General features: G+C 50.2%; 1 protein-coding gene across 1 annotated transcript in view; it reads left to right on the top strand.

The window, feature by feature from the left end:
- Positions 1–3,139: 3,139 nt before the first annotated feature.
- RAB11FIP4 (RAB11 family interacting protein 4) overlaps positions 3,140–23,681 on the top strand; it is a 49,467-nt gene continuing 28,925 nt past the window's right edge. The window contains exon 1 of the mRNA XM_023182895.1: positions 3,140–3,413. Within this exon, the coding sequence (XP_023038663.1) occupies positions 3,384–3,413 (30 nt within the window). The 5' untranslated portion in view covers positions 3,140–3,383. The remainder of the gene's footprint in view (positions 3,414–23,681) is intronic.

Genomic DNA, 23,681 nt, shown 5'->3' on the forward strand with positions numbered 1-23,681 from the left:
TGTATTTTACTGGCCCTGATTATTTTGATCCTCACAATCGTTCTAAAACACATACTATTATTATCTCCAATTTAAAGATGAGGCAATTGAAACACTGGGACTTAAACTTGCCTACGGTCATTTAGCAACAAGGTGGTAAAGCCAAGATACGGCCCTCGGCCCCAGCACCCATGCACAGAACCAGTGCGTCAGACTGCAGCTCACTCATGCTGCTGGTAGTGACTAGGAGCTACCATTTATTGAGCACCTGCAGCATCTCAGGCATTGCACTAGACACTTCATCATTTCATTGAAACTTCACAACTGCAAGAGGAAGAGTCTTATTTCCATTTTCTAGAAGTGGAGACTAAGGCTCCAAAACATTGACTTCCCTTGGTAAGTGGAACCGGGCAGGCTTTGAACCCAGGAGTGTTCAATGCATCTGTGGCCTTCCTCTGTCACTCTACTTTTAAGGGCAAGTACCTGGAGACATTCCCGACTCCACTACCTTTGAGAAAAATAAAGAGGGACCTACTGACACAACCCGTTCCACAGAGCTCTTGAGAATGTCGCTCAGGCTGCCTGTGGTGAGGACGCGGAGGGGGCTTGACAGGCCTGACTTTCTCCATTGACCTTCGCTGGGAGACAGCCAGGACCAGAGAAGGGATGATCACTCTTGGTTTCTGCTTTTCTTTCTTGGTTCTGGACGATCCTGTCATGTGACCTGCTTTCTGGAGCCCAATTATCCTTAGGGGTAACATTGGACTTGGAAGGGAAGAAGGGAAACCAAGATAGAGCCCCTGGACTCAGCCACATCCTAAAACCTTATGGAAGGCTGCTGAGTTAAGGTCTCAGAGTGGAGCTGGGAAGGCAGATAGAGTGGGCCCAAGGTGCATGGGCTCAATCACATACCACACCTTTAAGGAGTGCCTAAAATTAAGTGTACCCACTGTGCTAGGGTGTACAACATCCCGTGAGGTACCATTCCCATTTTACAGATGAAAAGACATTGAGTCTTAGAGAAGTAACAGAACTTGTCCCAGGACATCTGGGAAATAAGACTCAATTCAAACCCAAGTCTGTTTGACTTCAAAGCCAGTGGCATGATACACCACATAAGTACTTTTATTTATTTATTTTAAATAGAGACAGGGTCAACCAGGCGCAGTGGCTCACGCCTGTAACCCCAGCACTTTGGGAGGCTGAGGCGGGCAGATCACGAGGTCAGGAGTTCGAGACTAGCCTGGCCAATATGGTGAAACCCCGTCTCTGCTAAAAATACAAAAATTAGCTGGGCATGGTGGCGCGCACCTGTAGTCTCAGCTACTTGGGAGGCTGAGGCAGAAGAATCGCTTGAACCTGGGAGGCGGAGGTTGCAGTGAGCCGAGATTGCACCACTACACTCCAGCCTGGGCAACAGAATGAAATATAAATCTCAAAATAAATAAATAAACAAATAGCGACAGGGTCTTGCTGTCAACCAGGCTGGAGTGCAGTGGTGCCATCATGGCTCACTGCAGACTCAAACTCCTGGGCTCAAGTGATCCTCCCTTCTCAGGCTCTCCAGTAGCTGGGACTATACGCACGTGCCACCATATCTGGCTAATGTTTTTATTTCTAATTTTTTTGATAGGGATGGGGTCTTGCTATGTTGTCCAAGCTGGCCTCAAATACCTAGCCTCAAGTAACCCTCCTGCTTTGGCCTCCCGAAGGCACTGGAATTACAGGTATGCGTCACCACATCCAACTAACATGTGTGTTCTTTATGATACACCACAGTGCTCCTATGTGTTAGAGACTGTGGGAGCAGACACAAACAAGAGAAACAGACTGGCCTCTGCACATAGATCTCTGAACGGCAAGGCATACCTTGCGAGGAGAGGGCTGGGCAATGGAGTTTCTATCTTGGGGCCACAGCTCTAGCTCCTCTCTCAGGTGGCTCTGGCCAGGAGGCCCTCCTCTATTTAATGCTGTCCCATTTGGAAAGTCCCCAGCAGTTCTGGGAGCCGTAGGGGCTGCTTTGCCTCAGAGACAAGCCCTGGTAAACATAGGGGCCGATTGAGGAGAAGGAATTTGACAGCAAAGAGGCAGAGAAGTGGGTAAAGCTGCTGTGTGTGAGCATGTGTGTGTGGGTGGGTGCATGTGTGGGTGTGGGTGGGTGTCTAGGGTGGTACAGGACCAAAGCACCCAGATGCCCTACTGATCTTGCCCGTGCCAAAGGGCCAGTGCCACTTTGTTGGCCAGTGAAGACTCAGGGAAGGCAAGGGTGGCTTTGAGTCAGACAGGAAGATAAGTCTCTCCCCTCACTCAAGTTATATAGTTCAACAGCAGGTCGAAGGGCAACCACATTTGCAATATTTGCCTCTTTACATTCATCTCATTTTTGCCTTTTTAAAGTCCAGGGCATGGTTAAGAGTGATGGGGGGATGGCGAGTACCTTTTTAAACATTTAATTTTTTGTAGAGACGAGGTGTCGCTATGTTGCCCAGGTTGGTCTCAAACTCCTGGCCTCAAAGATCCTCCGCCTCGGCCGCTTTGTCCGAGCCACTGTGCCCAGCCTGAAGGCACATGTTTAACATAAATAATATTTACTAGCATTCAACAGGAAGGGTCCTCCCCTTTTTTTTTTTTTGGTTCTTTAGTTGCCGCTTGGTTCTTTATGTTCCTGGGCTGGTTATGGGGATGGTTCCGACTTCACATGAAAAGGCTGGGAAAGTTGTGGGTAGGACTCAGGATGAAAGTCAGCCTAGGCGCCCCCGGACTCATTAGGGCGTGGAGACGGCGGCGGGCCGTGTGGGGTGGCGTGCGCCATGTGAGCCGGTGAGCGCCGGCTGGAATCTCGCAGTGCGGTGACAACAAACCGTGAGGGTGGCGCGGAACGGGCAGAAGACTACAGCGCCTACCTGGTAGTGGCGCGAGCTCAAACGCCGCCTCCTGGAGTCCTGGCCCGGGCCGCACGGAGCCAGGCAGGCCCAAGCGAGCTGCACCTACGGAGGCGGGGCCGGCCGCGCGGCCATTGGTCGGTCCCCCGGAGCCACCTGCCCCTACCTTTGGGGGCGGGGTTACCTGGGCCCCGCCCCGCGGCTCGGGTTCCCTGGCCCCGTCCCCGTCCTCCGCCCCCGCCCCGCCCCGCCCCGGCGCGAGGCCCCGCCCTTGAGTTCCAGGGCCCGGGCGCCTCGTGATGTCACCGCAGCTTTGATACAAAGAGCCCTTCGGCCCACGCGGGTCTCCCGGCAACAGGCGCGGGCGGGGGCGGGGCCGCGCCTTCCACTGGTGCCCAGGAGTTCGAGCGGCGGCGGCGCGGCGGGAATTGTTCCTGCGCTTCGGGGCTGCCCGCCGCGTCCCCGCGCGTCGCCGACCCGCGACTGCTGGCTTCGGCGCCTCTGCCGGGGACCGGCCCGCGGATGCGCACTCTGCCGGCTCTCGGGAGCCAGGTAAGCGGCGGCCCCGGGGCTGGCGCTCGCGGGGCTCTGGCGGCGCGCACCTGGCTCGGTCCGGCCCGCGGCCCCGGGTTCCGGGCCCCGGGAAGTTGGCGGAGTGCGGACTTGGCCTGGGAGGTCGGGTTACCTGAGCCGTCTCGCTCGGCCGCGGGTAGAAGCCGCTGCCAGGTGCGCGGGTGGCGGCTCCTTCCCCAGCGCAGTTTCAGGAAGTGCTTCTGGTGGGCTGGGAAGGGGGCTCGTTTTCTGGGGCGCCTCCGTGGGAACCCGACCGCGCGCCCCACCTCGGCCCGCAGCGCGCCTGCCCTCTTGCCCTTGCGGGACCGGCGTGGTCCCCAGCGCCGTACCCTTGGCCGGGTCCCCGAGGGGGCTGAGCGCCGCGAAGTTTTTCTGTAGCTCTTGGCGGCTGCACAGAGCCTGTTTTCTGGCTTCCCCCGTCCCTCTCGGCGGGTGGAGTGGGGGAGTCCTCGGGGCCAGTCCAGGTCGTGGTGGGGGACAGGGCCTTGCCTCTCCCTAACCGAGAAGCTGCTGTGGCGGGAGGTGTGTTGTGGCCCTTGAGGCGGCCGGTCTGCCCCGCTGGTGGGAGCTGTTGGCACAGCCGCTTTTCTGTGCGGGCGACAAGTGTCTCCGAGGTCCTGGCGGCGCAGTCTCTGGAGAGCGTGTCTGTGCTGTGGGGAACCAGATTCCGACACAGCCCCGGACCCCACTCCTTGCCCGTGCTAACTCCAGTGCCTCCTCTTTCCCTTTCTCCTCACCCTGCTCTCCCACGGAGGACTGGAAGTGACACCTCAGTCCCCCAAGGGCCATGCCAGTTTTCCTTGACTGACTGATTTATACCTTCCTTCTCAAAGCAATGTGAGAGGTCTGGGTTCTGTCTCTGCACTTAGCCTCCATCAGGTCTTGAAGTGGCAGCACTTTGGGTTGGTTCCTGGTGATCCACCAAAGCTCTGTCCAGCCCTCCCAGAGCAGGCGGCAGGTGGCAGTGGCTTGGGCTCCTGGGACGCTGAAAAGCAATGGGGCAGGCACATTCCTTGGAACATCCCCAGGTCCTGCCCCAGCTGAAAGGTGGTTACAGTGGTTGCTGAGATGGGAAAAAGGAGACCCAAAGGGGTCGGAGGCAGTACTAATTGTGCCAGTAGACCTCTGCAATGCGAGCTCTCACACTCCCCCTCCCATATCCTCCTCCCACCAACTAGCCTGCCTTGGTGGGGTGCCTGAGTCGCGCTGCCTTTGATTGGGGTCTCCCCCAGGTGCTGGCACCCTGGCACTGGCCCAAACCTTACCCTGCTTTCTGGCTTTCGGGGACTGTTGATTACGTGCCCAGGGAACATTACATGCGAGACATTTCCCTGCCCTCAAGGTGTTTGCAAGCTCAGGGAGTCTGAATACTGGGTCTGCTCTGGGCCAGCCCCACTCTTCTAAGTTGATTGCAAATTGCATTCAGTTGTCTTTGAGGTCCCTGTGACTTCACAGGGGAGAGTGTGGCCTGCCGGGGCGAGGGAAGCCGCTTGGGTTCTTCACTGTAGGAGGCAGCACCGCTTGGGCAAATGGGTAGTGAACAGCTTCGGAATTTGAGGAGGGGCCTGGACTTAGGTGAAGGGGGAGGAGTACATGACTAAGGCCAGTAGAAGAGATAAGACTGGGCCCGAGGCGAGGGACAGAACTAGCCAGGCCAGGTAAGCCTGCTGGAAGGCATGACCTTTGCCCTAAGGGAGGTCTGTAGGAGAGACTGCCTGGAGCCTGCCGTTGGGAGGGACTTTTAGCTAAGTGAGGGAGGAAAAGCAGAAGAAATTAGAGGGCGCGTTGGGTTCTAAGCCACCTCCTTCGGGGTTCCAGGGGCAGTTTGCACTTGGAAGACTGCGGGCTGCAGCTTGAGACAGTCCACTGGCCGGCGCACTCCCTCCCGACCATCTGTGCCCCTCCTAAAGCATGCTGGAGCCTTCCTCGCCACTTCCTCTCCTGGTAGGCAGGCTGCTTCAGACCCAAGGTTTTCTCTTTGGCGGTTCACCTGGGGCCCTCATAACTTCCTCTTTCATCCGCACCCTCAGGTGTCTGGCAGTCCCCGCTCTGGGCAGCCTGTTATGCTGAGATTTTCCACAACTGATTCTGTTCTGAGGGGCCTTCGCAATTTCACTTTATATGTTTTAGGAGGGGGTGAAGGGGACAGGAGAGGCTCCCAATGAAATAGCGGGTGAGCAGTTCCCAGAAGGCAGGCGTATCTGAATGGGAAAGGGCATGCTGTCTCCTGGCACAGGGCTCACTGTGTTAGAAAAGGAAGCTTTCTTTTTTTTTTTTTTTTAAATTGAGACAGGGTCTTGCTTTACGGCCCAGGCTGGAGTGAAGTGGTGTGATCAGGGCTCACTGCAGCCTCCCACCTTCCCAGGTGCAGCGATCTTCTCACCTCAGTCTCAGCTGGAACTACAGATGTGTGCCACCCTGCATCTGGCTAATTTTTGTTTTTGTAGAGATGGGGTTTTGCCATGTTGTCCAGGCTGGTCTTAAACTCCTGGGCTCAAGGGATACGTCTGCCTCAGCCTCCCAAAGTGCTGGGACTACAGGCGTGAGCCACCACACCCAGCCAAAGCATCTTTATCTGCCTGGTGTTAGCAGTGGGACACAGTGCCCTGCCCTTGCCAGGCATACAGAACCCCTGGGGCTGGACTCTGTTTTCCTCTGGGTCAGCTCTGCTGGCTCTTGACTCAGGAACTGGGCACTTATGGCATCAAACACTGGCCTTGAAAATCAATGCCCAGTTACTTTGCCTCAGGTCTGATGGCTGAATTATTGGGTGGTCCCGTCTACACCAGTTAGGCACCAGAAGACAGGCATGCTGATTTGGCAGGCTCACCTGGTGCCTTACTGGACGTTGTATGATCTTTGCCCCTGAATGGTACCACAGTCTCCCTCATGAGGAGGCTTCCCCATCTCTGTTTGCTCAGCCCCTAGCATGTTGCCCAGTACAGGGCAAGTGGTACTGAATTCATTCACCAGATACTTGGTTGGCTACAGATTCTGTGCTGGGCACTGGAGATACAGCAGTGAACAAAACAGACGAGAACCCCTGCCTTCAAGGAACTCGCAGGATGGTAGTGAGGCAGGTAGACCAGTAAAACACGGAGCATGGGAGTTCGCAGGAGGGAGAGCAGGGAAGGGGAGGGAGTGCTGGGTTTCAGAGTCAGATGGGGAAGTTTTCACTGAGAAGGTGACATCCCGACAAAAGAGGTACAGGCAGAGAAAAGAGGAACTGCAAGGGCCCTGAGGTGGGACCGTGGCTGGCATGCTGTGTCCACAGAACTACAACACGGGATGTGATTGGAGAGCAAGCCAGGGCTGGGGGGACAGGGGACAAGCTCAGAGAGATGGGGGACCACCCAATGCCGTGACAACCCAGAATCCCAGGAGGAGGAGAAGAGGGGACTGACAGTACAAGTGAGACTAGAAATCCACAGGCACGAGCTGCCTTCCATTGCTCTGCCCTCCTCAGAACCTCCGCGTCAAGGGGATTTGGGCCTTGAGGCATTTCTGGAGGACAGGCGTCTGTGGCCACTGCTGCCACGGACTTCCCTGCCTCAGCTTGAGTCGGGTCAGATGAGCCTGTCCATTGAACTTGGAAACACTTCCTGCCAGACTATGCTGTTGCCACCACATGAATCAAACCAGCAAAGGGCACACCGGCGATGTGCATACAGCCATGTCTCCGACAGCTGCCTGCACCTGCCTGCTGTTCCCACGGGTCAGCTCCTATCGGGTGGGGACAGGTCCTGCTCTCAAGGCCCATAAAGCAGCCAGCAGCCTGCCCGTGTTTTCCACACTCTGGCCCGTGCCACCCAGGCTGTCTCCTCATCTCTTTTCTGATCCTCAAGAGCTCCCTGGCCTCCCTCTTCACTCCCTCTGCCTGTGGGCAGGCAGCAGCACGGTTCCGTGGGGTCCTAAGGACCCCAGGGCGTCACTCCCACCTTTGAGCAGCAACTTTGGGTTTAATTTGTCCAGTTTAGGGTCCCAGATCATATATGCGTGTGTGCACACACGTGTGTGTTTGCATGTCAGGTAGCATTCACATGGGGCATCCTGTTCACCCCCCTGCTATGGGGTGGCTGAGGGTTGGGGTGCCCTCTGAGTTTTTGGTGGGTGGGGCTTCAGCAGGGTGTCTTGGCTACCTCTCCTGGCCAGCACATGTTCTCCTGGGACGATTTGCAGCTTTGGGCCTGACCGTGGTTCCAAGCAGCATGGTCTGGAGCCCACACTGGGTGGCAGGCTGCAGAGAAGGTGCCCCCAAAAGCCTGGACAGCACCCTTATCTGTTTTCATTTGGAGCGATTTTCTCATTTTCTCATGCCGAGTGTCTGACTACACATGGCAGTCCTTCCCCAAGTGTTTGCGGCCTCATCATAATACTGTTAAGTGAATGGAATTTGTCATTGGCCAGTTTCTGTGGACCCCATTCAAGGCTGAGTGGATGCTGGGGGCGCCCAGCTGGCCTTGCTCAGAGGGGTCCCGAGTGTCTTGGTGCTTCAGAAGCTGAGCCCCCCTCAAGAGCATTGATGACCAAGAGCTGAGATTCTCAGAACCCTCTTGAGCACCCAGACAGCCTGGGTGGTTGCTTCTTCAGTTTTTCCCGTGACCTGGAAAGGAGATGAGATGGGGAGGAGGACACAGGCAACCAGAAAGATGTGCAGCCTACAAAGGTCATATGAAGGTCAGAGGGGTGGCTGTTGTGGCCCAGATCTGTGGGGTCTGGGTGACCTCCAGCCCAGATCCGCCTGGCAGGCCAGTGCTAGTCATGCCAGCATTTCCAAACCCACTTCTTGACTTCCCTTAAGAAATGGGAAGTTTTCCAACTGTTGGTCACATTTTTAATTGATTTAACCTGCTTCGTCTTCCCAGACAAGTGGGTTCTTTCCCAACAATGTAAACGTTAATTCAGATGAAAACAAAGCTCTGTAGAAGTTATTAATATCCGTGGCTCTGCTTATGGGAGCCTTTCTCTTTTGAGGGACCAGAAAGAGGAAGGCCTAAACAGAACTGGAGTGTGGGAGAGTGGGCGGGCTCTCTCTCTTTAGTCATCTGCGGTCACCCCCACCTTCCTCTGTGCTCTGTAAGCCTGATACCATGAAAAGGGAACCCACATTTCAAATAGCTGCTGCTGCTCTAGTGAACTTGGGGTAAGGGAGCTGAGGGGTGTCTGCCCTCTGCACCAGACTCAAGTCTCTCTCCTAGAATAGGAGCGAGAATAGTAGCAAGTCCCTGCCCCCTGCTCCCAGGTTTTGCTGGAAGAAATGCCTACCTAAGACACAGGCACCTTCATCCCATGCTCTGTCACCCAATGCCTGTTTCCTTAAGGTGAAAAATGGGTGCCAGAAAACTTCTGGGTCTAGATTCCGGCTCTGTTGCTCGCTAGTTGTGGAACTTCGGACAAGCGACCTCACCCTTCTGGTTTCACTTTTCCTGGCCTCCCTCTTCACTCCCTCTGCCTGTGGGCAGGCAGCAGCATGGTTCTGTGGGGTCCTGAGAACCCCAGGGAGTCACTCCTACATTTGGGCAGCAGCTTTGGGTTTAGTCTGTCCAGTTTAGGGCCCCAGATCACATATGCGTGTGTGCACACACGTGCGTGTTTGCGTGTCAGGCAGCATTCAGATGGGGCATCCTATTCATCCACCCCCCTGCTATGGGGTGGCTGAGGGTTGGGATGCCCAAGCTGTAGAACGGGGTTGATAATAGCACCTGCCTCGCAGGGTGGTGGTGAAAATAAAATGAGCCATGGTGATTTAAAATGCCCAGTCTAGGTTTTGGCCCTTACTTAGTTGGCACTCATGGACGGTTAGATGGTTAGAGAGGCAGACCAGTTTGGTACCAAAATGCCTTCAGAGTCAGGCTGTCTCTGGGTTCGAATCCTGGCTCTGCCCCTTGCTATTTGTGGAATCGTCTATTAGACAAGTTATTTAACTTCTCTGTGCCTCAGCTTCCCCACCTGTAAAATGAGGATGAGGGTGGTACCACCCTCACAGGGTTCGTGGTAAGGCTCAAATATGTAAACATATGAAAAGCACTTAAAGCTGTGCTTTGCGGGAGCTGTTGTTCTTAGTTCCTGCAGGCTTCAGCTGGTTTGATTGTTGTGACTGATAACCTTCACATCTAACCGAATGTCTTGCAGGGGAGTGTCATGGCCCAAACAGGAAGGTGGCAGGGGAAAAACTCCATTACTCAAGAGCCTTTGCAAGAGAAGCAAAACTCTACTTCCTCAGCTTCTGTGGGTTGTTAAATCTTTTTTTTTCCATTTTAATTTTAATTTTTTTTTTAAAAAGTAGAAATGCGGTGTTACTATGTTACCTAGGCTGATCTCGAATTCCTGCCCTCAGGTAATCCTCCCACCTTGGCTCCCCAAAGTGCTGGGATTACAGGCACGAGCCACTGTACCCGGCCAGCTTCTGTGTTTTTAACAAACCTGCTCGGGCTCTGCAGATGCAGATTCTGGGTCTGGGGTGAAGCGACTAGTATCTGCGTGGCAATCTGTGAATGAGATGCCAAGCAACTTCCGAGGTGACAGCCTTCTTCCCAGGTTCAGTGAGGGAGGCTGTACCTCACCTGTCCTTCCAGAAGCTGCTCAGGCTGCCAGGCTGTGGCTGGCCTGCCAAGGGGAGGATGGCCATCCATACCTCGGCCCACCTGCCCTTCGCCTCCAGCCAGGGCCTGCCTGTCCATCCACCTGTGCCTAGCTGGGAAAGCTGGCTTGGAGCAGTGCCACCTGTCTGCCATTGCCAGCCTGCAGCATCTGCCTTATTAAAATGCTGAGGCCCTGGCTGGCCACACGCCCCAGGAGATTTGGAGAAAGATCAGACAAAAAGGTACAGGCTGTGCCACCGCCCGGCCACACTGGGTGACTGCCCTTAGTAGTTAACCAAGGAGCAAACCTGCCTGCTCATCCAGCTTGGCTGCCCAGAGGTCTGTAGCTCCACTCAGGCTAAGCTGGCTGGCCTGGCCTAGCCTGGCTGATTGGGTGGGCAGGACAGCCTCCGCCTGACTGATTTTTTTTTTTTTTTTTGAGACAGAGTTTCGCATTTCTGCCCACCTTGAGTGCAGTGGTACAATCTTGGCTCACTGTAGCCTCAACCTCCTGGGCTCAAGTGATCCTCCCACCTCAGCTGCCTGAGTAGCTGGGTTCATCACCACTCCTCGCTATTTATTTATTCATTTGGTAGAGATGAGGTCTCACTATGTTGCCCACACTGGTCTCGAACTTCTAGGTGCAAGCAATCCATGTTGGCCAGGATGCTCTCGATCTCCTGACCTCGTGATCCACCCGCCTTGGCCTCCCAAAGTGCTGGAATTACAGGCATGAGCCACCGTGCCTGACCCATCTGACTAATGTTAGGCAATCTTGAATTGATGGCCTCCTGGTGAAATGAGGGTTCTTGTTGACAAGGCAGGTCTGGCCAACACATTTTTGTATGATTATCTGCACGATTTCATCAGTTGTTAGCAAAGAAGGATTTTACAGCAGCAGGTGTGTGCTCATGTGCTTTTGTGGAGTTGTTGACTGCCCTTCACTGCACACACAGTCTGCAGAACTGTGACTGAATCCCGGTTCCCCACTCACACTCCCATGGTATTTTCTGGGATTCTAAGGCACATTCTTTTTTTCCTTTCCTTTTTTTTCCATTTAACATCTTAAATTGGAATGTGTCGCACATTCGCGGATTATTATAATTTGACAGCGCCTTTTTCTCGGCATAGTTGAAATAACGGTGCATTGTAAATTCAGAGGTGTCTCAGATTTAATGAAACAAACTAGGTAACCTCTGGGGAACTTACATAATTTGTCCAGTTCCTTCAGGGAAGCAGATGGCACCTTGTAGTGGTGGCAGATTATATGAGGGGATGCTGATGCGATTCAAGGGGACAAGCTTGGATTGGGCTTAGATTCCAGCTTTATGGCTCGCCAGCTGTGTGGCCTTGGCAAGGTAGAGTGACCTCTCTGAGCCTCACCACATATGAATCGTGGCTCCACAGTTGTCATGGTTGTGTGCAAGGCAACTTTCCCTGTTTCTCTTAATGGGCATCATCTAAGGTCTGCCCCATTCCATCTGGGTTCAGAGGGAAAATGAGGGCAGGGAGTGGGTCACTGGCCTTCCCAAGGGAGCAGAGGGAAACTGGTGTTCTTGACTCAGTTTATAGTCCTTGGACATCACTCTTCTTCCCTCGTCCTTCTCCCACTTTGCCTGAGTATTCATTTTCACATGTGTTTCCTTTTAGCAATTTTCTTTCAAAGCTCTCCTCTCCCTTTCTGTAAAGTCTTCCCACATGTAGCCTCTTTGAAGCTGCCTGTGGTGGGAAAGGGGAGGAGGGCTCTGCCTGATGGCCTGGATGGCACAAACCTCAGAAACCCAGTGTGCCGTGGTCCCTGCAAGCTTCAGCTCAAGTCCAAGTTCTGGTACCATCAGCGTTGCTAACTGCTGTTCCCATGGCCGCGGGGTCAGCCTGAGTCCACTCCCGTGCACGGCGTTGTCCATGGGGTGCTGGATGTCGCATCACTGAGAGCATTTGGTATTCTCTGTACCCTCCTTGCTGCGTTAAAATCAGACCTGGTTCAAATCACAGCCCTGCGACCTTTCACGAATTACTTCACCTCCTTGAACCTGTGTATTCTCATCTAAACAGTGGCTGATGCACAGAAATACCTGGCACATGATAGGTGCTTCGCAGATGCATGTTTTCCTTGTTCGCAAATGTTTAAGACACCTTTTTGGCCAGGCACCATGGTTCATGCCTGTAATCCTGGCACTTTGGAAGGCCAACGCAGGCAGATCACCTGAGGTCAAGAGTTCGAGACCAGCCTGACCAACACGGTGAAACCCCATCTCTACTGAAAATACAAAAATCAGCCCGGCGTGGTGGCAGATGCCTGTAATCCCAGCTGCCTGGGAGGCTGAGGCAGGAGAATCGCTGGAACCTGGAAGGCGGAGGCTGCAGTGAACCAAGATTGTGTCACTGCGCTCCAGCCTGGGTGACAGAGCAATACTCCGTCTCAAAAAAAAAAAAAAAAAAAGAGAAAAAAAAATATTTTGTGCTTCTTTAGGTCTTAAGGATCTCAGGGAGTGCCAGCCAATGGCACTGCTCCTGAGACAGACGGAGGCGTTCTGGGCAGGGGGCAGTGGCAAAGGCACAGGGGCCTGTGTGAGCAGGATGTGTCAGGGCCCCCATCCTTCAGGATGGCTGGGCTGCAGTGGAGTGGGGCAGGATGGAGAGAGAGGAGGAAGAGTGGTGGGGTGGGCACCCAGTTCGCACCTGCAGGGGTGCAGGTGACAAGGCTGCACAGGGTCTGACTGGAGCAGTGCAGAGGGTTAGGTGGGGACTACTCATGGAAGTCGGGGCTGAGTTGGGGAGGCACTGGGAGATAGCCACACGGGGATGTCTAGGTGACAGTGGCCCCCAAGCAGGGGCTGAGCATGAACTGCTGGCTGGAGGGAGGCTTTAAGAGTAGATGATGGTTTTAAACCTTGTTTTCCTCAGAGATCTTCTCTCTGCCCCTCTCCCTCTTGAGATTCCAATGAAAGCCAGTAGCCCGACCTCAATTTTGCATGCAGTGTCAGAGATTTGAAGCACCACCTCTTTGATGAGGTGGTGCTTATGCCCCACGTGCATAAAAAGCAGCATGTGCTGAGGCATGGAGGTGGGTAAAGGTGCCCAGAAGCCTGGGGTACTAGGGAAGGGGAGAGGCAGAGCATGTCCTGAGGCTGAGACCTGCTGGAAGGGGCTTTGCGAGCTGCTCTCAGGAGCGGGGCCTGGTTCTGTGGGCAGTGGGGAGCCCATAAGCTCTTAGAGGGGGTTCCCTAGGGACTCCCTGGGTGGGAGGGTCTCTACCCCGTGAGCCCCAGACCTAATGCCCTCTCACCTGTCCCCACTGCAGGAAAGCCTGCCCTGGCCGGGGGCCCTAAGCTGAGCTCTGGCCAGCTATGCTTGAGGGACACACCCCAATCCCCCGTGCAAGACAGCAGCTTCTGGAACACAAAACTTGGGTAGCTGGGTCTAGCAAAGGCCACAGGACAAAGAGGGACACCTGAACTGAGCTTTCTGGGAAGACCGTGGGGGCTCTGTGCTGATGGGGGGTACCAGAAGATGGGGCAGGGAGGAGGAGAGGGTTATAAAACCCAAGGGCTCTGGCAGGAGGCCCTGCAGGGTTGGGAGGAGGAGAGCCACCCTGCTGACCCTGACCCGCCCACTCCAGAAGGGCGGGTCACATGGAGCCTTGGCCATTAGCTGTGGGTAAACATCAGCACCCTGCTGGCTGTCCAAGGCCTGAGGGTTCTGTGGCGGAGAAGGAGTTGGGTGGGAACCCACCCTGACTTTGGACCGTGAATCGGCTCCATCCACCGTGAATCGGCTCCATCCAGGTGTACTCTCCTTGAGTTGGATAGTGGCCTCTCTCTAGAAAGTTCCATGTCGCCTCTTCGGAGGGCACTCCCCTGAAAATGGAGCCTGACCTACCTAGTGGACTTTATGAGGGGAAAGAACTGGACTGAGCCACTGCTTTCACTCCCAAACCTTCACTTTGAGTGAAGTGTTTTTATCATCACTCCTCTTATCATAATGGTAAAGTATGGAGCCCCCAAAACAAGCCCCACAGACTCTTGGCTGTGTGAGTAATTAAGCCCTCTCTTCAAACAGCCACATCTTGAAAAACTATAATTTGTAGCAAAAAATAACTGCCCATTCCAAGAACCAGGAGAGCCCTTTACTTCGCTTTGACACTTGAGTTGCTGGGACCTCTGGTCCATGCTTTCCTCAGGGGAACCAGAGGCGCAGTGGCTGCATGGGAACTGGAGCTTCCAGAAGGCATTTGGAAAATCTTTTCTGAGAATTTAGATGGGATGACTGAAATTAGGGAACTCCTGATTTGGGTTTGCAAGGCCCCAACTTTTTGTGTGACTCCAAAGGGGAATAAAGAGAAAAACTGCAGGGTGCTTCAGGGGAGAGTGGATGAGACTCTCTGGACACCATTTCCCCACTTTCTTTTTCTTTTTCTTTTTCTTTTTCTTTTTCTTTTTTTTTTAGATGGAGTCTCTTTTAGATGGAGTCACCAGGCTGGAGTACAGTGGCACAATCTCAGCTCACTGCAACCTCCTACTCCCTGATTCAAGTGATTCCCCTGCCTCAGCCTCCCGAGTAGCTGGGATTACAGGCACGTGCCACCGTGTCCAGCTAATTTTTGTATTTTTTAGTAGAGACGGGGTTTCACCATGTTGGCCAGGATGGTCTCGATCTCCTGACTGCGTGATCCGCCCGCCTCGGCCTCCCAAAGTGCTGGGATTACAGGCGTGAGCCACCGTGCCCGGCCATGTTTCCCCATCTATAAGGAGGAAAATGATAATTACTTGCAGGGAGTTTACTGTCTCTGTAAAGCACAGAGCAGACTGGCCACGTGGTAGGCGCCCTACTATGTCAACTTTGTTCTCTTTCTCTGAGCTGTGACTTTACCGGCTGTTTATAGACCGGAGATCTTTGTGGCTTCAGGTAGGTAATGGGGGACTGAAAGCTAACAGGAAATACCTCCCCTGACCTACAGCTTCTCTTTGAGCTGGCACGCCTGGAATTCTTGGGGCTGGCTGCTGGGTTTGTTTTCCAGATGTGGAAGCAATTTAAGTTCTGTTTTCATAATACCCAACAGTTTGCTTCTGAAGTGCACATTCTCATTTGAAAATCAAGGCTGTTGGCTCTGTTTGCAGGGCAGAGGGTAGGCTAGATAGCCTCTTCAGACACCTTTTGTTTAGGAAATGGACTTACCGGGGCACTCAGATCTGGGACCAGGGCTTTGTTGGGACAATCATACCCCATCAAGGACTTGGTTAAAAGGTGAGTTCACTTTCTCTGTGGGTTTTCCTTGGAGATGATTCACTGAGCTAAATTCAGCTGCACCTTGGTTACAAACCAGCTCCAGACTGCTGTGGAGTGGCGGGGGTGGGGCCCAGGTTTGGGCCATGTCACAGGCCAGCTGGCATCCCTCTTAGCAGGGTGCCCACGTGTCCCGGGGGCAGTAGCAGTCCTCCTTCCCACACTGACCACAACAGAGAGAGGAAAATGCTCCAGATGTCAAGTAGCCAGAAATACTGCCTGGCACGGAGAAACTGGTAATATCGTGTTCAGTTACTGAGCGCTGCTGGTCACAGAGGCAGCCTGACCCAGGGTAAAAGGCTCCTTGTGCGAGGGCCTGTGACTCCAGGGCTAACTGCTGATTTCTTCTCTTGTAAACCAGTTGCTGTGTAGGTAAAACACCTTTTACATTTGTCTTATAACTATACTAAATACAGTTTTGGGCAAACAGAAATTGCCTTTGCAATTCTAACGTCTCTGAACTGTGCATATGCTTCTCTAAAATTAAAATAGAATACTTATACTACTGAGAGAACACACAAGAAAATGGACCTGGCCAGGCACGGTGGCTCGTGGCTGTAATCCCAGCACTTTGGGAGGCCGAGGCAGGAGGATCACAAGGTCAGGAGATCGAGACCATCCTGGCTAACATGGTGAAACCCTGTCTCTACTAAAAATACAAAAACGAGCTGGGTGTGATGGTGTGCGCCTGTAGTCCCAGCTACTCAGGAGGCTGAGGCAGGAGAATCACTTGAACCCGGGAGGCGGAGGTTGCAGTGAACCGAGATCGTGCCATTGTACTCCAGCCTGGCGACAGAGTGAGACTCCATCTCAAAAAAAAAAAAAAAAAAAAAAAGAAAAAGAAAAGGAAATAACTTACTTAGATTGGCATATAAATAGTGTTTATAGAATGCCATCCTGATAATCATAGATTCACCAAGCTTTGGTTTCAACAAAATATCATCTCTTAAGAAGCAGCTGTATTTCAAACTAATCGTGAAAGAGAATACAACCCCCCCTCCTTTTTTTTTTAGGACAGACCAAAAATAAATCCCTGAGTCTCTTGAGTAGGTTCTAGAAATCCAGTTACAGATGCTTCTTGATGGGGTTACGTCACGATAAACCCATCGTATATTGGAAGTGTCATAAGTTTAAAAAAGTGCATTTAATACATCTCACATACCAAAAACCGTAACTTAGCCTAGGCTACCTTAAATGTGCCCAGAACACTTACTTTAGCCTACAGTTGGGCAAAATCATCTAACAGAGAGCCTGTTTTACAATAAAGTGTTTTATGTCCCATGTAATTTATTAAGTACTATGCTGAAAGTGAAAAACAATGTTCTTATGGGTACTTAAAGTATGACTTCTGCTGACTGTGGATCACTTTGCACCATCATACAGTTGAAAAATCAGAGTCAGCCCTGGCACAGTGGCTTATGGTGGCCTGTGATCCCAGCACATTGGGAGGCCAAGGTGGATGGATCACTTGAGGCCAAGAGTTTGAGACTAGCCTGGACAACGTGGCGAAACCCCATCTGTACTGAAAATACAAAAATTAGCCAGGTGTGGTGGTGGGCACCTGTAATCCCAGCTATTTGGGAGGCTGACGCAGGAGAATCACTTGAACCCAGGAAGGGGGCATTGCAGTGAGCCGAGATGGTGCCACTGCATTCCGGCCTGGTTGACAGAGTGAGACCTTGTCTCAAAAAAAAAAAAAAATTGTAAGTCAAACCATTGTAGTTGAGGACCATCTGTAGTTCTCTTTAAAGGTTGAATTGGCTGGGCACACTGGCTCACACCTGTAATCCCAGCACTTTAGGAGGCTGAGGCAGGTGGGTCACTTGAGGTCAGGAGTTCAGGACCAGCCTGGCCAATATGGTGAAACCCCATCTCTACTAAAAATACAAAAATTAGCTGGGCGTGGTGGCGGGCGCCTGTAATCCCAGCTCCTCGGGAGGCTGAGGCAGGAAAATTGCTTGAACCCAGGAGACGGAGGTTGCAGTGAGCTGAGATTGTGCCACTGCACTCCAGCCTGGGTGACAAAGCAAGACTCTATCTCAAAAAATAAAAAAATAAAGGTTTAATTGAATTAACCTTGAAAAAATTTGTTTTTGTCATCAGGGTGACAAGGTAGGCAAAAAATCCACACTGAGCTTGAGTAGGGGTTTCCACATAGGCTTCTTAGGGGCAGAGAAGGGATATTGGTATATTGGTCTGTTGGTCTGCTACGGCTGTCATAGCGAAGGACCACAGACTGCGCAGCTTTAACAACCAAAGTATGTTTTATCACAATTCTGGAGGCTGAAGTCTAACATCAGGGTGCCAGCAGGGTTGGTTTCTTCTGAGGCCTCTCTCCTTGGCTTGCAGACAGCCATCTTCTCCCTGTGTCTTCACATGGTGTTTCCTTTGTGTGTGTCCTAATCTCCTCTTGTAAGGGCACCAGTCACGTTGTGTTAGGGTCAACCCATCAGGACCAACCCATTAGGACTTCATTTTAACTGAATTACCTCTTTATTATTATTATTATTATTATTATTATTTTCTGGTTGGTTGTTTTGAGACAGAGTCTCCCTCTGTTGCCCAGCCTGGAGTGCAGTGGCACTATCTTGGCTCACTGCAACCTCCACCTCCCAGGTTCAAGTGATTCTCCTGCCTCAGCTTCCCGAGTAGCTGGGACTACAGGCATGTGCCACCACGCCTGGCTAATTTTTGTGTTTTTAGTAGAGACAGGATTTCAACATGTTGGCCAGGCTACTCTTGAACTCCTGACCTCAAGTGATCCACTCACCTCAACCTCCCAAAGTGCTGGGATTATAGGTGTGAGCCACCACACCTGGCCTGAATTACCTCTATAAAGACTCTATCTACAGATACAGTCACATTCTGAAGTACTAGGGATTAGGACTTCAATATATGAATTTTAGAGGGAACAGGATTCAGCCCATAACAGAAAAGGGTCTTGGGAACTTCCTTCAAGGGAAGGGGGAAGAGGAAGAGGAGGGTAGGCAAAGCCTGGCAGAGTAGAGGGGAGGCAGTTCTGCTTTCAGGCAAAGGCCCGTGGGTGAGGGACCCCCTGGGGATGGCTCTTGACCACCTGCTCTATTTGGAAACATTTCTAGGACTGTTAGGACTGTGAATGGTCGTTTAGAGGCCGGATCATTCTTATGACCTCAGCCATCCATTGCCTCTTGATCTGATCATTCGAAACCAAGACTGCTCATCATTCTGTTCTCATTTCATCCTCGAAGCTCATGTTGGTCCATCGGGCTCCAGTTTCTGTGGACTGTACCCTCTAGGATAGTATTCTTTCAGGATGACTTCACTTCTTCATATCCTTTTAAGTAGAGCCGCACCTGTCTGGAAAAAGCGAATAAACCGATCAAAAAATCGGCAAAAGATCTGAATAGACATTTCTATTATATGTAACTTATATAAATGGCAAACAGGCATAAGAAAGGTGCTCAACATCATTGATCATCACAGAAATGCAAATGAAAACTATAATGAGGTATCATCCCATCCTAGTTAAAATACCTTTTATCCAAAAGACAGGCAGTAACACTTTCCTTAACTAGTTCAGCAGCAAATTTTGGGCAGGCTATTTTTTCATGTTTCCATACAATGTTTACTTCTTTTTTTTTTTTTTTTTTGGAGACGTTTTCTCTCTCTGTCACCCAGGCTGGAGTGCAGTGGTGCGACCTCAGCTCACTGCAAGCTCCGCCTCATTGGTTCATACCATTCCCCCGCCTCAGCCTCCCGAGTAACTGGGACTACAGGAGCCCGCCACCACGACCAGCTAATTTTTTTGTATTTTTAATAGAGACAGGGTTTCACTGTGTTAGCCAGGATGATCTCAAACTCCTAACCTCATGATCCGCCCGCCTCAGCCTCCCAAAGTGCTGGGATTACAGGCGTCTGCCACCACACCCGGCTAATTTTTTTGTATTTTTAGTAGAGACAGGGTTTCACCATATTGGCCAGGATGGTCTTGAACTCCTGACCTCATGATCCGCTCGCCTTGGCCTCCCAAAGTGCTGGGATTACAGGTGTGAGCCACTGTGCCTGGCCTGTAATTTTCAAATGAACCAAGTTTCTTTTCAAATGAGCTATTTGAAAAGAAATTAAACGAAATATTATCGAAACTAAGGACATTTTCCTTCACAATGATATGCCATTAACACACCTGACAAAATTAAGCATAGTTCCCTGGCATCACCCAATATCTACTCCAGATTCTGTCTTCCTTATTTATCCTCAAAAGGTCTTTTACAGCTGGGTGGTGGTTTGTTTGTTTGATCTGGGATCTAATCAAGGATGATATTCGGTTTCTATGTCTCTCAGTTAATCTAGAACAGTGGTTCGCAAAGTGTGGTCCCGGGACGAGCGGCATCCGCATCACCCAAGAACTTGTTAGAAATGCCTTAAGCCTGTAATCCCAGCACTTTGGGAGGCCGAGACGGGCGGATCACAAGGTCAGGAGATCGAGACCATTCTGGCTAACACGGTGAAACCCCGTCTACTAAAAAATACAAAAAAACTAGCCAGGCGAGGTGGTGGGCGCCTGTAGTCCCGGCTACTCCGGAGGCTGAGGCAGGAGAGTAGCGTGAACCCAGGAGGCGGAGCTTGCAGTGAGCTGAGATCCAGCCACTGCACTCCAGCCTGGGCGACAGAGCGAGACTCCATCTCAAAAAAAAAAAAAAAAAAAAAAAAAATTAAATTAAAAAAATAAAAATGAAAAATAAAAAAAAATATGCATCTTCCTGAAGGGGTGGCCTGCCCCTCCACACCTGTGGGTGCTTCTCGTTAGGTGGGACGAGAGACTTGAGAAAAGGAAATAATACACAGAGACAAAGTATAGAGAAAGAAAAGCGGGACCCAGGGGACCAGTGCTGTGTTTTCAGAGGACCCACACTGGCACCGGCCTCTGAGTTCCCTTAGTATTTATTGATAATTATCTTTACCATCTAAACGATAGGGGAGTAGCTAGAAAATAGGATCATTGTAGGGAGGAAATCAGCTGTAAGACATAAGAACAAAAATCCTTGTAACATGGATAAGTTTAAAGGAAAATGCTGTGCCTTGAGATGCATATGCAAACATCTCCCTAAACCTTTTAGCAGTATTGCTCCAGCAAGCCCCACCTTATTCCTAAAGGCGGTTTCTCCTTACTCAGTAAACAAGGCACACAATGGGTTTTACACAGAGATGTTCCATTGCCCAGGGACGGGCAGGATTTTTAACCATCAAGCTTCTTTCAGGTACTTGTTTAACAAAGACACATCCTGCACAGCCCAATATCTTTTTAACCTTAAATCACCTTCGCACATGTCTCTTGCAAGGACAAAGTTGGGGGTAGGGTCACAGATTAACAGCATTTCAAATACAGAACTAAATGGAGTCTCTTATGTCTGCTTCCTTCTATATAGACACAGTAACAGGCTGATCTCTTTCTTTTCCCCACATCTTCCCTGTGGTGATGTGTAACTTCTTCTATCCCGTTTTTCCATTTGGTAGAAGTTAGATCCTAAGGCTTGATTCGAATTGAGTTAAATGCTTCGTTAAGCCCACATTGTAGGTGATATTGCATACCTCTTAGGCATCACATTTGATCTCTGCATTAAAGGGACAATAGCCTGTGTTCTCCCTGGTAGAGGTATGTGGGGTGCTTTGGTGTTTTGCAGCAATCTGTAGGGTGATTCCTTGGTATTGTGCAAGTATCCAGTTTCTCATTAGCCTTTAATCTACTGGTTTTATTCTGCAGTTGTTGAGTGTAGTGTTGTGTCTGTATCAGTCTCAAGTTTGTGTTGTTCCGGTCTTCTGTATCTTCTCTAATTATCTTGTTTGCTTATTCCATCAATAATAATAATAATAATAATAATAATATTTATAATTATTAATATATAAATATAATTATAATAATTATTATTTATAATTAATAAATATAACCATTATTATTATTATTAAAGACAGAATCTTGAGCCCTGTCACCCAGGTGCAGTCATAGCTCACTGCATCCTCGAACTCGTGGCCTCGAGCAATCCTTTGTTTTTGTTTTTGTTTTTTTTGAGACGGAGTCTCGCTCTGTTGCCCAGGCTGGAGTGCAGTGGCCGGATCTCAGCTCACTGCAAGCTCCACCTCCCGGGTTTACGCCATTCTCCTGCCTCAGACTCCTGAGTAGCTGGGACTACAGGCGCCCGCCACCTCGCCCGGCTAGATTTTTTTTTGTATTTTTTAGTAGAGACGGGGTTTCACCATGTTAGCCAGGATGATCTCGATCTCCTGACCTCGTGATCCGCCCGTCTCGGCCTCCCAAAGTGCTGGGATTACAGGCTTGAGCCACCGCGCCCGGCCAGCCTCGAGCAATCCTTTGGCCTCAGCCTCCCAAGCAGCTGGGATTACGGGCATGTACCACCTGGCTTTTTTTTTTTTTTTTTTTACTTTTTTTTTTTTTTACTCTTTTTTTTTTCTTTCTGTTTTTTGGTAGAGATGGAGTCTCATTATGTTTCCCAGGCTGGCCTGGAGCTCCTGGCCACCTGCAAGTTTTGCTTTATGTTTTGAAACTGTTAGATGCATAGATATAAAAGTGTTACATCTTATTAAATTTCAATTGTGTTTCTTGTAAGTGGCACGTAGTTAGTTGTTTTTAATTTACTCTGACAATATTGATCTTTTAATAGGATTGTTTACTCCATTTTCTTTAAAGTATTACTGATGTGGTAGAGTTTTTATCTTACCTAATCTTTAAGTTTTTAATTGACACACAAGTGTACGTATTTAGAGAGTACAGTATGATGTTTTGACATACATATGTATTGTAGAATGATCAAATCAGGGTCGTTAGCATAACCACCACTTCAAACACTTGTCATTTCTTTGTGGTGAGAACATTCAAAATGCTATCTTCTTGCTGTTTTTAAATACACATTATTGTTAACTGTAGTAATCCTACTGTACAATAGAACACCAGGACTTAGTCCTCCCATCTGACTGTAGCTTCATGCCTGTTGACCAACCTTTCCCCATCCTTCCTTCTCCTACCCTCTCCAGCCTCTGGTAACCACCATTCTACTTTCTGCTTCAATGGGTAACTTCTTTAGATTCTGCATAGGAATGACATCATGCTGTTTGTCCTTCTCTGCTAGGCTTCTTTCACTTAACACAATGTTCTCTAGGTTCATCCATGTCACAAATGACAGGATTTTTATTCTTTTTTATGGCTGAATAGTATTCCATTGTGTATATATACACCCCATTTTAAAAATGCATTCATCTGTTGATGGATACTTAGTTGACTCCATATTTTGGCTGTTGTGAATTGTGCTGCAATAAATGTGGGAATGCAGATCTCTCTTTGACATACTGATTTCTTTTATTTTGTGTGTATACCTAGTAGAGGAATTGTTGGATCATATGGTAGTTTAAGTTCTTTGAGGAACCTCTATACCATTGTCCATAATGATTGTTCTATTAATAATTACAGTCCCAGCCAGGCATGGTGGCACACAGCTATAATCCCAGCACTGTGGGAGGCTAAGGTGGGCAGACCATGAGGTCAGGAGTTTGAGACCAGTCTGGCCAATATGATGAAACCCTGTCTCTACTAAAGACACAAAAAATTAGCTGGGTGTGGTGGCGTGCGCCTGTAATCCCAGCTACTCGGGAAGCTGAGGCAGGAGAATCATTTGATTCCGGGAGGTGGAGGTTGCAGTGAGCCAAGATCGTGCCATTGCACTCCAGCCTGGGCGACAGGGTGAGACTCCATCTCAAAAAATATATATATAAATAGAATTACAGTCCCATTAACAGTGTATGAGAGTTCCCTTTTCTCCACATCCTTGCCAGCATTTGTTATTTTCTGTCATTTTGATGATAGCCGTTCTTACTAGGGTGATGTGGTATCTCATTGTGGTTTTGATTTGTGTTTCCCTGATGATTTGTGATGTTGAACATTTTTTCATATACTTGTTTGGCCATCTGTGTGTTGCCTTTGGAGAAATACCTGTTCAGATCTTTTGCCTATTTTTAAATTGAATTTTTTGTTTTTTTGCTATTGAGTTGTTTGAGTTCCTTATGTATTCTGACTATCAGTCTTCTGTCCTTTTGGGTGATTCAAGCATTTTTTTATTCCTTTGTTTCTCTCGTCTATTAGTTTTTTTTTTTTTTAAAGATGTGGGGGTCTTGCCATGTTACCCAGGTAGGCCTTGAACTCCTAGGTTCAAGCAGTCCTCCTGCCTCAGCCTCCCAAGTAGTTGAGTTTACAGCCACGCAGTGCCTGGCTTAGATTTTTAGTAATATGTTTTGTTTTATTTTATTTTAGTTAATTTATTTTTAGACAGGTCTCGCTCCCATTTGCCCAGGCTGGAGTGTAGTGGCACCATCACAGCCTTGACTTCCTGGG

Source organism: Piliocolobus tephrosceles, chromosome 16, assembly GCF_002776525.5.
Source record: "Piliocolobus tephrosceles isolate RC106 chromosome 16, ASM277652v3, whole genome shotgun sequence".
Classification (NCBI taxonomy): Eukaryota; Metazoa; Chordata; class Mammalia; order Primates; family Cercopithecidae; genus Piliocolobus; species Piliocolobus tephrosceles.